The 15,478-nt window shown below is 54.7% G+C and overlaps 1 protein-coding gene across 5 annotated transcripts in view; it reads right to left on the bottom strand.

Moving 5' to 3' along the window:
* The window catches only part of RARB (retinoic acid receptor beta), a 787,132-nt gene that overhangs the window by 12,499 nt on the left and 759,155 nt on the right, over positions 1-15,478 (bottom strand). For all 5 annotated transcript variants that reach the window (XM_061194748.1, XM_061194747.1, XM_061194752.1 and 2 more), the window contains 2 exons: positions 14,151-14,311; positions 6,887-7,063 (listed from right to left, as the gene is read on the bottom strand). In XM_061194748.1, coding sequence (XP_061050731.1) covers positions 6,887-7,063; positions 14,151-14,311 — 338 coding nt within the window. The remainder of the gene's footprint in view (positions 1-6,886; positions 7,064-14,150; positions 14,312-15,478) is intronic.

Below are 15,478 nucleotides of genomic sequence, written 5' to 3'. Positions count from 1 at the left end.
TTATATAAAAAAAAAAGAATGTTACAAGAGACAAAAAAAGACACTACGTAATGATCAAGGGATCAATCCAAGAAGACGATATAACAATTGTAAATATATATGCACCAAACATAAGAGCACCTCAATATATAAGGCTAACAGCCATAAAGGGAGAAATTGACAGTAACACAATAATAGTAGGAGACCGTAACACCCCAGTTTCAGCAATGGACAGATCATCTAGACAGAAAAGCAGTAAGGAAACACAGGCCTTAAATGACACATTAGACCAGATGGACTTAATTGATATTCAGAGAGCATTTCATCCAAAAGCAGCAGAATACACATTTTTCTCATGTGCACATGGAACATTCTCCAGGACTGACCACATGCTGGGCCACAAAGCAAGCCTCGGTGAATTTAAGATAACTGAAATTGTATAAAGCATCTTTTCCGAGCACAGTGCTATGAGATTAGAAATCAACTCCAAGAAAAAAAACTGTAAAAAACACAAACACATGGAGACTAAACAATATGCTATTAAACAACCAATGGATCACTGAAGAAATGAAATAGAAAATCAAAAATATCTAGAGACAAATGAAAACAAAAGCACAACAATCCAAAACCTATGGGATGCAACAAAAGCAGTTCTAAGAGGGAATTTTATAGCTATACAATCTTACCTCAGGAAATAAGAAAAATTTCAAATAAAAACTTAACCCTACACCTAAAGCAATTAGAGCAAATAAAGAACAAACAAAACCCAAAGTTAGTAGATGGAAAGAAATCATAAAGATCAGAGCAGAAATAAATGAAATAGAGATGAAGAAAACAACAGAAAAGATCAATGAAGCTAAAAGCTGGTTATCTGAAAAGATAAACAAAATTGATAAACCTTTAGCCAGTCTCATCAAAAAGGGAGAGGGTTCAAATCAATAAAATTAGAAATGAAAAAGGAGAAGTTACCATGGACACTACAGAAATACAAACGATCATAAGAGACTACTGCAAGTCAACTGTATGCCAATAAAGTGGACAACCTGGAAGAAATGGACAAATTCTTAGAAAGGTTCAATCTCCCAAGACTGAACCAGGAAGAAATAGGAAATATGAACAGACCAATCAAAAGTAATGAAATTGAAACTGTGATTAAAAAACTCCCAACAAACAAAAGTCCAGGACCAGACGGCTGCACAAGTGAATTCTACTAAACATTCAGAGCAGAGTTAACACCTACCCTTCTGAAACTGTTCCAAAAAATTGCAGAGGAAGGAACACTCCCCAACTCATTCTATGAGGCCACCATCACCCTGATACCAAAACCAGACAAAGATACCACCAAAAGAAAAAAATTACAGGCCAGCATCACTGATAAACATAGATGCAAAAATCCTTAACAAAATACTAGCAAACCATACACCATGATCAAGTGGGATTTATCCCAAGGATGCAAGGATTCTTCAATATCCGCAAATCAATCAGTGTGATACACCATACTAACAAACAAGAATAAAATCCATACAATCATCTTAACAGATGCAGAAAAAGCTTTTGACAAAATTCAACACCCATTTATGATAAAAACTCTGCAGAAAGTGGGCAGAGAGGGAACCTACCTCAACATAATAAAGGCCATATATGACAAAACCACAGCAAACATCACTCTCAGTGGTGAAAAGTTGAAAGCACTTCCTCTAAGATCAGGAACAAGAAAAGGCTGTCCACTCTCGCCACTTTTATTCAACACAGTTTTGGAAGTCCTAGCCACAACTATCAGAGAAGAAAAAGAAATAAAAGGAATCCACATTGCAAAAGAAAGTTAAACTGTCACTGTTTGCAGACGACATGATACTATACATAAAAAATCCTTAAGAGATTACCAGAAAACTCCTAGAGCTCATCAATGAATCTGGTAAGGTTGCAGGATACAAAATTAATACACAGAAATCTCTTGCATTTCTTAAGAACGGAAGATCAGAAAGAGAAATTAAGGAAACAATCCCAATTATTGTTGCAATAAAAAAGAATAAAATACCTAGGAATAAACCTACCTAAGAAGGCAAAAGACCTGTACCCTGAAAACTATAAGACACAGATGAACAAATTGAAGATGACACAAACAGATGGAAAGATACACCATGTTCTTGGATTGGAAGAATCAATATTGTCAAAATGAATATACTACCCAAGGCAATCTACAGATTCAACGCAATCCCTATTAAATTACCAATGGCATGTTTCACAGAACTAGAACAAAAAAAAAATCTTAAAATTTGTATGGAAACACATAAGACCCCGAATGGCCAAAGCAATCCTGAGAAAGAAGAATGGAGCTGGAAGAATCAGGCTCCCTGTCCTCAGACTATACTACAAAGCTACAGTAATCAAGACAATATGGTAATGGCACAAAAACCGAAATATAGATCAATGGAACAGGATAGAAAGCACAGAAATCAACCCATGCTCCTATGGTCAATTAATCTATGACAAAGGAGGCAAGACTATATGATGGAGAAAAGACAGTCTCTTCAATAAGTGGTGCTGGGAAAACTGAACAGCTACATGTCAAAGAATGAAATTAGAACACTCCCCAACACCATACACAAAAATAAACTCAAAATGGATTAAAGACCTAAATGTAAGACCAGATACTATAAAACTCTTAGAGGAAAACATAGGAAGAACACGCTTGGACATAAATCACAGCAATATCTTTTTGGATCCACTTCCTAGTGTAATGAAAATAAAAACAAAAATAAACAAATGGGACCTAACTAAATTTAAAAGCTTTTGCACAGCAAAGGAAACCATAAACAAAACAAAAAAACCATTTTCTCCCACAGAATGGGAGAAAATATTTGCAATCAAAGTGACCGACAAGGGGTTAATCTGCAAAATATACAAACAGCGCAGGCAGCTCAATATCAAAAAAACAACAACAGAAAAAAAAAATGAGAAAACCTAAATAGACATTTCTTCAAAAAGACATACAGATGGCCAAAAAGCACATGAAAAGATGCTCAACATCACTAATTATTAGAGAAATGCAAATCAAATTACAATGAGATAGCACCTCACACCGGTCAGAATGGACATCATCAAAAAGTCTCCAAACAATAAATGCTGGAGAGGGTGTGGAGAAAAGGGAACCCTCTTGCACTGTTGGTGGGAATGTAAACTGATACAGCCACTATGGAGAACAGTATGGAGGTTCCTTAAAAAACTAAAAATAGAGCTACCATATGATCCAGCAACCCCACTCCTAGGTATATATCCTCAGAAAACTATCGTTTAAAAAGATGCATGCGCCCCTATGTTCATAGCAGCACCATTTACAATAGCCAACACATGGAAACAACCTAAATGTCCATCCACAGAGGAATGGATAAAGAAGATGTGGTACATACACACAATGGAATATTACTCAGCAGAAAGAGGAATGAAATAATGCCACTTGCAGCCACATGATGCACCTAGAGATTATAGACTATACTTACTAAATGAAGCAAGTCGCCCAGAGAAAGACAAATATCATATGATATCATTTATACGTGGAATCTAAAAAAAATGATACAAATGAACCTATTTACAAAACAGAAACAAGACTCACAGACTTTGAAAACAAACTTATGGTTACCAAAGGGGAAAGGTGGGGGAAAGGATAAATTAGTAGGAGTTTGGTAGTAACATATACACACTACTATATATAAAATAGATAATCAACAAGGACCTACTGTATAGCACAGGGAATTCTACTCAATATTCTGTAATGACCTATATGGGAAAAGAATCTGAGAAAGAGTGGATAGATGTATAACTGACTCACTTTGTTGTACACCTGAAACTAACACATGGTAAATCAACTGTACTCCAATATAAAATAAAACATCCAAAAAAAAATTTAGTAATATATTTTAGTTAACCTAACAGATCCAACCTACTGTTTTAACAACATCAAGAATCATCAAGGAGATATTTCGTATTATTAAACACGAAGTCTGAAACCACGTACTTCCTTTACCACCACAGCACGCAGACCGGCTGCACTCCAGCACAGCTCCAGACAGCGGCGTGTGGGTGTCTGTGTACAGACCTACACGTGCAGACACGCATGTCCATGAACGTGCACAGAGACGCTCTGGGCTTAGCGGCGATGATGGTGGCGAGGAGGAGGATGACGGCTACGGTAAAGGAGCTCTTCCTAAGTGCCAGGTACTGAGCCAAGTGCTTCCCGTGCACTAACCCCATCCGCTGTCCCTTACTGGGGAGGAGCTACCGTCACACCCACTTCTGCGGGGCTGCTCGGAGGGGCAGAGCCGGGGTGTGAGCCCGGGAGTCCGGTCCCAGCACGCCCACCTCGCAGGGACTGCTCAGTACCCCGAGGCCGGCAGGCTGTGGCTTTTCTCACAGGGACCCTGGATCGTGCAACGGCACAGGCGGCTGGGCCTCCGAGAGAAGAGCTGGCCCCTCTCAGGCCGGGGTCCTGTCTCCACCGAGTCCCAGGGGGGACAGGTTCACGCAGGAACAGCCCTCCCTGGCGGGGCCCCAGAGCCACAGATGGTGCTGGAAGCCAGGCAGGGCAGTCACCGCTGCGTGGCCAGGAGCGAGGCGCGGGTGCATGGCGGAGGGGAGGGCGGGCGGACCCCTCGGGACTGTCAACCAGACCCGCCCCCGCCCAGGCCTCCTCGGCCTGTCCTGCAGGAGACACAGCACAGGCGCTGGTGGCCACGGAGGCAGCACGCGGCCAGGCCTGGTGACCCGGGACTTTCCTTCCTAGGGGCTGAGCACAGCTGCAGCCCGTGTGCGCCCATCCTTGCGCCTCGCGGGCCCACTCCCGCCACACGCCCGTGGCTTCGCTGAGAAGCCGCCTCTACCGTCAGCCAGTTGATATCCTCACTCAAGAGATGCTCTTTGACGTTGTGCATTTTTCAGGATCTTGTGCCTTTGCTACAAATTTTTGGACATGAACTTGTCTGGGGCCAAATAAGTATTCCTTCTGCCTGTCTCACCTGACTGGAGATCCTGCCCTGCCCCCGCTAGGGCTCCTCCCCTCTGCACGCCAACCCCACACTGCACCCTGAGAGGCCAGTGGGAGCAGTGGAAAGGTCTCCCGACTCCCGGCCCAGAGCCTGGACTCCGCCCTGCGTGCCCTGCTGACCCCATCCCTGCTTTCACTGCCGAGCCCCCCACCTGATCCACGCTCCATCAGGGCCGCGTGAGCCCGCAGAAGGGCCTCCCCTGGTTGACTCGCATTCCTATCTTACACACGGGTACACTGAGGCCAGGAGGGGTCACGGAAAGTGGCTCCTGTCCTTCCCAAGTCCCTCGAGGGCGAAGGGAGGAGAACTGCCGGGTTCCGAGTCAGCGTGAGATGCGGGGAGATAGCTGCTGGGGCCCAGGTGGGGCCCTGATCCCTGAGCCCCTGCCGCTGTGGCAACAAGGCCCTCCCCATCCCGAGGACCTCGGAGCATCCTCTCACCCGTCCTCTCCCGAAGGGCGGCAGGGGAGGGAATCACGAACGGCCGCCACCTGGCAACCAGACAAAAGGAGGACCAAGCAGGCACAGGCCACAGCCAGAGCGTCGGGAGGTCCCAGGCCCTGCGGTGGCCGTGCGGCACAGAGTCAGGACCCCACGGTCGCGGTGTCGCCGCGTGGCAGCATCCAGCGGCTCAGGTGAAACTCGTGCTCGGCACTCGTGAGGACACACCGGCGCCCCGTCGTTCACTGCTCCCAGAACTCATCCCTACATCGTGACCCACAGGCAAGCTGCCCCTCACTCTGGGGGCCGGGTGGGCTCTGTCCCCAGGCCCAGCCCCCGCTTGTGCTTCTAGGGCCTCAGAGCTGCAATGCCTCTCGCGCCACTGGCGTGCGGCCCAGCACTCAGGTGACTCACCTGGTCTGCAGCTCCTCCTGTAAAACGGGCTGGGTCTCCACCCCCGGCCCGCTCTGTCACGTGTGGCTCAGAGGAGCTGAGGTTTGCAAACTCGACAGCGTGTGGGTATGTGACAGATTTTGTTTTTTTGGCCGTGTGGCTTGCAGGATCTTAGCTCCCCGAGCAGGGGTGGAACCCGTGCCCCCTGCAGTGGAAGCGCAGAGTCAGGGCAGTCCCAGTATGTGACAGATTAATGCTGCTCTGATGTTTCATGTTTTCTGAATGTTCCTAGGTCCATCCAAGACCCTCTGATTTCATGAGAAGAAAAGTATCACAGATACTCTCGGGACCCCCGGCCCCTGTAGGTTACAGAGTCACCGTTACCATTCCTCCTAAGATCCGGCTCCCAGGGAAAAGACACACAAACATTCGCGCTTCCTGCGCAACTGCCCCGTCCTGAGCCCCCTCTCCTCCCGAGAGGGACGGTGGCAGGTGTGCGTGCGTGTCTCTAATTACAGTTACTGTATTTGCTTTGCAGAACTGTTTATACCCAAAGCTATGAAAGACATAATAAAAAGAAAAACCTACGCTTTTAAAGCACCTCAAAAGCTCATCTTATTACCTTCCCTACTACGTTCTGACCCATCCCTGGGGGCTGCCCCCCACCTCCTCCAGAGGCCCAGCACACACTTTCCCAGGCGGGACACGCCCCTGCCACCTCTAATGCTTCCCTGCCCGAGGAAACCAGCCCAGCCGCCTGATGACACCGGCACTGGGGCCGAGGCCTGCAGAGGCCGGGCTGGGACGGGCCTCACCCCTCCAGGGCCCTGGAGCCACAGTGTGGCACTGAAGGGCTTTGGGGCCCTTTCCCAGGCCACGCAGAGGGGCGCCCACACTGGGGAGAGAATACGAAGCTTCCGTCCAGCTCCGGGGAAGCCTCTGGCCATCGGGCAGCAGAAGGAGAGGCTAGGGACCCAGACTGCCTCAACCCCTCCTCCCTGCCCACCCCGATGGTGGACTCAGGCCACGTACCAGGATGTCCAAACAGGCCGCCTTCAGCAGGGTGATTTGGTCTGCGATGGTCAAGCCGGTGAAGCCTGGCAGACGTTTAGCAAACTCCACGATCTTAATAATGCACTTGGTAGCCAGTTCACTGAATTTGTCCCAGAGGCCCAGGTCCAGTCGGACTCGATGGTCGGCACTGGAATTCTACGAGGGAGAGAAAACACCGTCAGGGGTAGTTGTGGGAAGCCAAGCGGAAGGCAGAGAACCGAACACGTTTCCCATCAAACATGATGACAATTCATTCTTCACAGGGAGCCTCCGGAAGGTGGGGGAGAGTTGACCTTTCAGCTTAGCGTCATTTTTTAAAAATGCTCAAAATCTTATCCCTGTACCGCTGGATAATCAAGTAACAGATGTGGGAATCTCTCTTCAGCAATCACTCCAGCTAGTAAATGAAGTAAACGGTAGGAGGAGGAGCCACCACTCTGTAACCCTGACGGACTAGTGGCTCTACCCAACTCAGGAAAGCCGAGACGAACCGTGGGAGGAGAGGCCCTTCCGGAGATGCTGGATCCAGCCACGCCTGATCCACACCAGGATTTTATTTTTTAGTCTGAGTCAGTTTGAGTTTGGTTTCTATCACCTGCAACAGGAAGAATTCTAACTAACGTTCAGTTACAGCTTGAGATGGTTTAGGTGTGAGAGCTTCACGTTCTCCACCAAAGAGCTGTCACGACGTAGACAAGGGGGCCCACCTCCACGGCCACCATCGCCTCCCGCCTGGATTAGCTCCTCACGGGTCTCCCTCACTCTACCCTGACCTCCTCGCGGTCTGTTCTTTCACCAGAGGAATAAAGGGGTCCTTTAAAAACACACGTCAGAGCAAGTCACCGTGCTGCTCAAAACCTGCAGCGACCTCTCGCCTCACTCAGACGGAGAGGCAAAGTCCTCCCCACGGCCTGCAAGGCCGGCCCGCTCTCTCGCGTCTCCCCCGGCTCCACAGGCCCTGCTGTCCCCCGGCCTGCTCTGCCCGCAGACACACCCCTCATTCCTTCCCGGCCGGGCAAACTTGAGCCCTCGCCCGACTACTCTGTGGACTCCGTACCTGCTCTGCGGTCCCAGCCCTCAGCCCCCGACGCACACTCTCGTTTACTTCCTGCCTCACTGTCACGGCCGCGTCCTCAGTGTCCAGAACAGCGCCCGGTACACAGTAGGGGCTCAAAACGTTTGTTGAGTGAATGAGTGAGTGAATGAGGCTTCCATGAGTCCACGCTCGTGTAGGATGTCTCAGGGCAACCACCACACGAGGACGAGGCTGCCCTGGGCCGCGGCCTCTGGCGGCCCCAGGCGGGCCAGACGTGCAGCAACTGGCAAGGTCGAGGCTGGCGCTTGGGCCCCTGACACCCGGGGACACATCCACGGAGTCTGTAAAATGAGCTGTGTTGTTAAGGTTGGCGGGGAAGCTGGAAAGGGAAGTTTGCATATGGGGTGGCACAGAGGCCCTAAAACAGGTGGAGGCTGGCCGCCCCCATGGCGCTCCTGCGGGAAGGGCCAGTGTGCTGCCCATCACTTCACCCCATCCGTCCCCAAGGACCTGGGGACACGGTGCACCCGGAGGAGCTTGAGCCCAAGCGTGCGGCCACTGGGTCTGTAATTCCACGTAATCGTCGGCTCGCCTGGTTTGTGGGAAGATGACGCGGGAGGGGAGGGGCACAGAGGTGAGCGGACAGCTTGAAGTAATCTCACCACAGCGCCCATCCACTGCCCGGCCCAGCACGTGGGAACGGAGCCTCCATCAGCCTCGTACGAGGAGACTTCATCACGCACCGGGCCCGCCATCCTCCTATTAAAAGTAATGCACAGCCATCTCAACGGCATGTGAATCCACTCACCACCATGCAAACTGAAGGGAAGAGGCAGTTGAGAAAACACAGAATAACCTGGCATCTTATCATTCCGGTTGCTGGACTCACACGGCATGAGCTTTAAAATGGCTTATATGCTATCCTCCAGCGCAGACAGTGCAGAGCTCGGCCCGTCTGGCGGGAGTGAAGGCGGTTAGGGGGGCCCTGGGTGGGGGCCGATCCCGAAACCAGGGGAGGGGGAGAAAGGGAAAGGCCCGGGCTGGGAGGGGCCTCGCCGGCAGCTCAGGGGAGCAGAACCACAGCAGAGGGGCAGAGGCAGCCGCTGCCTCTCCCCCCAGGGTCCCCCGGCCCCGCTGAGCAGCGGCGAAGCCCAACCCCACCATGAGATCCAGCTAAAGGGCCATCTTGGTCCAGCAAACGGACCCCGTCCCACTGCCGTGGGCTCCTCTGCTGCTTCTCTGACTGGCGGTACTTTCAGAGCGAGGCCCATAAATGGAGGTGGAATCGCGGTGTCTGTCAGCCCGTCTGCGGCAGCTGCAGGCACTACAGTGCTTCAGCCAGGGCTGCTTGTCCTCCTTCTCAGCCAAGAAGGAAACACAAAGTCTTAAAAGGAACGAGGAGCTCAGGTTCCCACGGGTGGCTGGAACACCCGGGGGCCCGGGTCCAGAGTCTCTGCCCCCCGGCCGTCCTGAGAAGCTATGTCCTTACAAGCTCCACCTGTAGAATGCTCCCGGCGTCCACGGCCCACTTCTCCACTGGGCACGCTTCTCATGGAACAAGCCCTCCTCTGGGGCTCACCGGGAGCCAGGCCCTGTTCTAAGCGCTTTATGGTGAACTCCCTCTAGTTCTCAGGACACCCTCACCTGGCAGCTGCGTCACTGCCCACTGGCCAGCGCAGAGGCAGCTCATGCTGCGGCCCTGGGCCCACCCTCTCGGGGCACCGCATGGCCTGAACTTCGTCTCTGGAAGCCTGTCCCCTGGTGAGAAACCCCAGAGGCTGAAAGATGCTTGGCATCACCAGGAAGAGGACGTGATGCGCGGGCCGGCATCCGCGGTCCACAGACACACGCCAACTACCAGCTGGGCAGGTCCATCCGCAGGAGGACGACACACAGAGGCCCCAACACACACGCCACGTGGTACTGAGACCCGGATGCTTCTAACCATGTGGCAACCGCCCTGCCACTGAGGGGGAGAGACAGGGACGGGGCAGGGGGCGGGGCTCTGAGGGCCCCCAAGTGTTTCCTGGACATCTAGCTAGAAGCGAGGGAGACGGTGCAGGACTTCCCTGAAGCTAATGTTTCAGGGGTGCTCCTGGACCCCTCCCCACCCCGTCTAAGATGCCTGGGCCGGGACAGGAGCCGGAGGGGCCCCTCCGGACAGCCGGGTGGTCTCAGAATGCAGGGGCCTTGGTGGAGGGCGGGGTGTGGCCTGGGGGCCCCAGCTGCAAGATGGAGGGTGTCCAGCGTTCCACATGCTAGATTTGGGGTGGCTTCCTGATCCTGTGGGCGGTCATTCTCCTGGTGGAGTAAGGGCTCCTCACGTCTCCACAGCCCCACCTCCCGAGCCCTCGGAGGGCAGCCCGGGTCCCGCAGGGTCTGCGAGGGGGTGAACAGTCGCACACGGCGGGAAGCGGGAGCAGACAGCCCAGGCTGGGCCGTGCCCCCGGGAGACTGCCTTGCTGTCCCAGCCACACTTACGCTGCCAGGACCGGGCATGTGGCTCCAAAAAATGACACAGCACTCACACAGAGTCAGGAGGAGGGGACCTGTGCGTTCTGTATGTCTCTGGGCCAAAAACAGTACAAGGCGCGCCGGATGTTTCCCTCATCTACCCTCCCCGGCAGCCCCACGAGGGAGTCACAGCTCCGACTCCCGTTACACAGATGAGGAGCTGGGCTCCAACGAGGACTCCAAGGTCACGGAGCTCCCAAGCAGCACAGGCAAGATCTGAACCTGGGCCTAGGAAGCCCTAAAGCCTGGATGCCAGGGTCACGGTCGCTGAGGAAGCAGAGCAAACGTCCCCAGGGCTGGGCTGTGTACTCTTTGCAGAGCGCATCATCCACAGCCCACCCTGGTCCCCAGAGTCCCCCCCTTGGCCCCTTGCTTTTCAGGAAGCTCACTGGTCAGAAGCCTCGCCAAGGAGCCCGGCGCTGAGCCTGCAGGTGAGCACCCTGTCCCACCCAGGCCCAGGCGCGGAGGGTGGGTGCTAGCTTCCTGGGTCCTGACCAGGGTCCCAAATTGACCCTCATCAGGAAGAAAAAGCAGCCACTCCTTCAAGGATCTGTAGGCGGGCAGCTAGCTGCCTTTCTAACTGCTCCCTGCCCACTTATTCCAAAGCCACCTGACAGGGATGCCAGCCGGGCAAAGGCACCGAAGTCCCCTCGCAGTGGAAGCAGGTGCCCGTCGACAAGCCCCTTACGGAAAGCGCTCGCCCCACGGCCAAGTGCCTGCAAAGGATGCGTCATGGCTGCTGCTCTTTATTTACACCTGCGCCTACTTCCCGAAAGGACTGCAAGTTGCTTACGATAAAAACAGAGCTAGATCTGTGCACAGAGAGAAGGGCTGGAGGGAGGAGCAGCGCCTGCAGGGCGCCAGGCCGCCCCGAGGTTAGGGGTCGTCCCCCAGAGATGGCACGTGTGCGGCCACTTCCCTGCTGGATCCAAAGAGGCGCACAAAGTCCCTGCCAAGCGCTTAGGACTCAGGGCCCTCACTGGGGACCGAGGGGGCAGGGAAGGGCGCTGGTGGCTCTCGGGGAAGCCCCGCCTGGGGCTGGGAGCAGACGCTGAGACTAGCATTCCAACGCGAGCAGCTTTCGTGGGCAGAGATCCTGGGAAGCACTGGGAGAGGAGTGGGGGAGGGCCGGGGGCACCGGGGCTCCACCTTATTGGGGGGCTTCGGGAGCCGTCGGGCCGGGGCTGCTCCCAGGAGTGTCGACCCCGCCCCCTCCGCCCCCGTGTGAACCACGCTGTCCCCCAGGCGCAAAAAGCCTCGAGGCAGCGCCGCGGGGCTGCAGAGTGAGCCACAGGGATGCGGGGCGCTGGCAGCGGCCCCCCTGGCCTGGCAGCAGGTGAAATCAGACCTCGGGCACAAAGAGAATCCAGAAGGACAGGCTCTCGGATTCCGCCAGGAGGCCTGGGGGAGGGAAGGTGGGGAAGGGCCCAGAGAGGCCGACCAGAGTCCCTGGCTGTGCTGACCCGCAGAGGTCAAGGGGGTGCTTTGGTCCCAGGTCGCACCAGGGCATGTGTACTTGTGTTTGCCCTGCCCTCCTCCAGACCAGAGTGGTGGCCACTTCACCTGGTGACCAGGTGAGGCAGAGTCTGGGGCACGGACGAGGCCACCCTGACACCCCAACCCGGGGAAGAGGGCTGGGGCTCCAGGGGGGCAGCAAATGACCCCACGGGTTGTCTTTCACCGCGGGACCTGGCTTACAAGTTTCCATCTCCAGGAAGCCCTCCCTGCTGGGACTGTTCTCTTTTACTCTGTCTTCTGGAGGGAAAGTTGATTTATCCCTGGGTAACAGCCCCGTCCTCCTAGCTAGATGCCTGGTGTCCCCCGTCTCCACCCTGCCTTGTCACCCACCCTCCTGAGACACGGTGTGCCGTGTGGGGTTAGAAGAGCTGCCCCGGAGTCAGACTGCCCACGTCCAAGGACACCTGCTGGCTACGGGGCGTGGGGAAAGTGACTTATTCCTCTGTCATACGGGGCGCTGCACCCGCCTCGCGTTGGCTCCGTAAGGAGTTAAAAGAATTCACACAGCGAGAGTACTTAGCACGGCCCCTGGTATGGAGGAAACGCTCAGTGAGTACTGGCTGTAATAATGATGACCGTAACAACAATAAAGACACCTGATCACAAACTGTCGACTTCTCTCCACCACTTCAGACTGAAATTCAAAAACGAGGCCGAGGGAAGTGAAGTAACGTGCACACAGTCGCACGGCTGGTTGGCGGCAGAGCAGGATTTAAACCACATTCATTCCTAGCACCCCTGCTCCTGACTCACAGCATCACCCGCCACCCAGGTCTCCGGGCCTGCCTTCCCTCGCAGGCCGACCTCAAGGCTCCTGATGCCACCCCGTCCTGTGTCTGCTCTGGGCTGGATGGTGCCCCTGTGTGCAAGGGGGACTCGTCCGCTGAGTCAACAGCAGGCCAGGTCGGCAGCTTCACAGACTGGCCAGCGTCTCTCCTTGTCCCTGACGCCAGGGCCTGGGGGCCCAGAAAATCGTCCTGGGCCTCGCTACTCGAAGTACGCTCGTGGCCTTTGCTACTCAGAGTGTGGTCTGCAGACCAGCAGCACCTGGGAGCCTGTGAGCAATGCCCGCCCACACCTGCTGAATCAGAACCTGCACTTTAATAGCTGCCAGGTGCTTTGTAAGCTGGCGGAGGACTGGGGAGCAAGCTCTAAGTTCTTCTTCTCCGGGCAGCTCAGCCAGGGGACTTGCGGCTAAGCCCAGCGCCAGCTCTTTAGAAGCTGGTGCCACCCACCGTGCACCACTTGCTGTTCTTCGCCCCCGCCCGCATCATCTTTCACCTTTTCATCCCCATGGTCTTCCCTACTATTCTTTTCGTAGCACGTCTCAGTCATCAAACCAGCAAACGCTGCAATACTTGGATTTTTAAAAAGCGCGTCTACCAGCATCTTAGGCGGGCAACGTGAGCCACTGAAGAGGCCAGAACAACATTCTAGTGGCACTCACTCATTCAGTCGACAAGTATTATTGAGCGCCTATTACATGCCACGTGCTGGGAATACCCGTCAGCGCACAAAACACATGCAAAAGCCACTAAAAAATTCAAAGACCTAAAGACATCCCCACCAGCACATCCAGACCAGCCGACAAGGCCTCCCGCCTTCTGACCCCACCTGCCCCCACCCCCTTCTCTTCCCCCTCAGCGAGGCCGTTCCCAGCGGGGCACAGGGAGCAGAGGGGGACCTCCCAGGTCGGTCCCCCTTCGCTTTCCCAGCCCCCCACCCCCCCCCAAGACCTTCTGCGGAGCCAGACCCTGGGCGGGGGAGGCCCCAGTCCCCCGGGCGGGCTCTTCCAGCTGGAGCGGGGACCGTGAAAGGCTCAGCCCGGCCCTCCGTCCCCGCTGGGCTCTGCACCGGCGTCCGCCGCCGGGACTCCCGGCCGCCTCCCTGGCCTTCCTCGGCCCCTTCACGCGGCTGTGGGTCCCCGCGAGCAGCAGCCACGTCTCATTCACCCTGGCCGGGAGTCTCGCACGTGCCCAACCTGTGCGTCCTGACCGAGCGGGAAGAAATGCCCACCCTACTCAACAGCGGCTGCTGCAGCCCCGGGCCGTAGGACGGGCCGTGTGGTCGCCTTCCGCGGCCCGGGCCCGCCACGCTCGGGGCGGAGAGCGTGCGCACGTGCGTCTGCGTGCGAGTGCGCGTGCGCTGCGGGGCGGGGTGGGCGGGGCCTCTCACCGTGGTGTACTTGCCCAGCTGGCAGAGCGAGGGGAAGGTTTCCTGGTGGGCTTTCCGGATCTTCTCCGTGAGATCGTCCAGCTCGGCCGTCATTTCGTAGCTCTCCGTGCATTCCTGCTTCGAAGGCTCCTTCTTTTTCTTGTTTCTGTCATTCCTGACCGCTGCAGACGAGAGAGTAGACAGACCAGGGTCACTCGTGGCCAGGGCTGCGCTACCCGATGCTGCCTGGGAAGGGATGGGGGTCGGGGGTCGGAGATCCGACCAGCACATCTCCCGAGGCGAGGGGGTGGCTGCCGGGGGACTTGTCTGTCTGCGCTGCAGCCGCCAGCCGGTTCCTAAGGAGAGCTCAGCTCACCCAGAGGGCCTAGAGCCTGTTTGTTCGGAGGGAACTTTCTATCTGGACTCGTTCCTGGAAGAATTTTTCCGGGCAGGTTCCCCGCAGTTCCAGAGGGGATGGCCTGAAAGGCGCTCCAGGGAAACCCCTTTTTCCTGGGAGACACGTCCCAGAATGGAGCCAGGGATTCCTAGCTGGGCCTTTCGGTTCATTTTTTGCTTTTCAGTTTTCTGAATTAACTGGCACCTATTTTTTTTTTTGGCCACAGCTTGTGGGATCTTAGTTCCCCCACCAGGGATCGAACCTGGTCCCTCAGCAGTGAGAGCACAGAGTCCTAATCACTGGACCGCCAGGGAATTCCCTTAACTGGCCCTTGCGAAGAAATTCATCTCCAAGGGGACGGGATTTGGGGTGTTGTCCCTTCATGTTTTTCTGCTTCCTAAACTTTCTGTATTAGTCATACAGTCTTTTATTACTTATAGTTTTAAAAAGTAATAATCTGTGCATCATGGGCCCTCAGCCTGGAAAGCTGTCCATTCATTCATTCTTTATCTGCCCGCAGCCCTCATCCCCACACTTTGTCTGGCCCTGGACCTCATGGGCATGGTCTTGGCCTCCGTGCTGGGTGGTCGTCCCACAGCACAGCCTCTCAGATGACCCAGATTCGAGGGGCACTCAGAGCTCTGGCTCTGGCAAGGGTCTCCTGGGGAAGGAACCTGGGACCCAGGGAGGCTGACAGATAAAACTAGGTCTTGCAACCCACACTGCCCGGGGAACCAGGGTTGCCAGGCTGGACACTGCCTGCTGTGTCTGCCACCACCCTGACCTGGGAGTCTGTGCTGCAAACGACCCAGGGCATGATCTGATCCGCTCTAAGAGGATTCGGCCTGGTCCTTCCTGAGAGCCCCGGGCGATCTGAGCGCTGGCAGGTTCCTGGGTCTGGGTCCACACCGTGAGGACCACAAGGCCGCCTGGGGCAGGAGCTGAGGGCAGA

Source organism: Eubalaena glacialis, chromosome 6, assembly GCF_028564815.1.
Source record: "Eubalaena glacialis isolate mEubGla1 chromosome 6, mEubGla1.1.hap2.+ XY, whole genome shotgun sequence".
NCBI classification, from domain to species: Eukaryota; Metazoa; Chordata; class Mammalia; order Artiodactyla; family Balaenidae; genus Eubalaena; species Eubalaena glacialis.
This window is presented reverse-complemented; position numbering and strand designations above follow the sequence as displayed.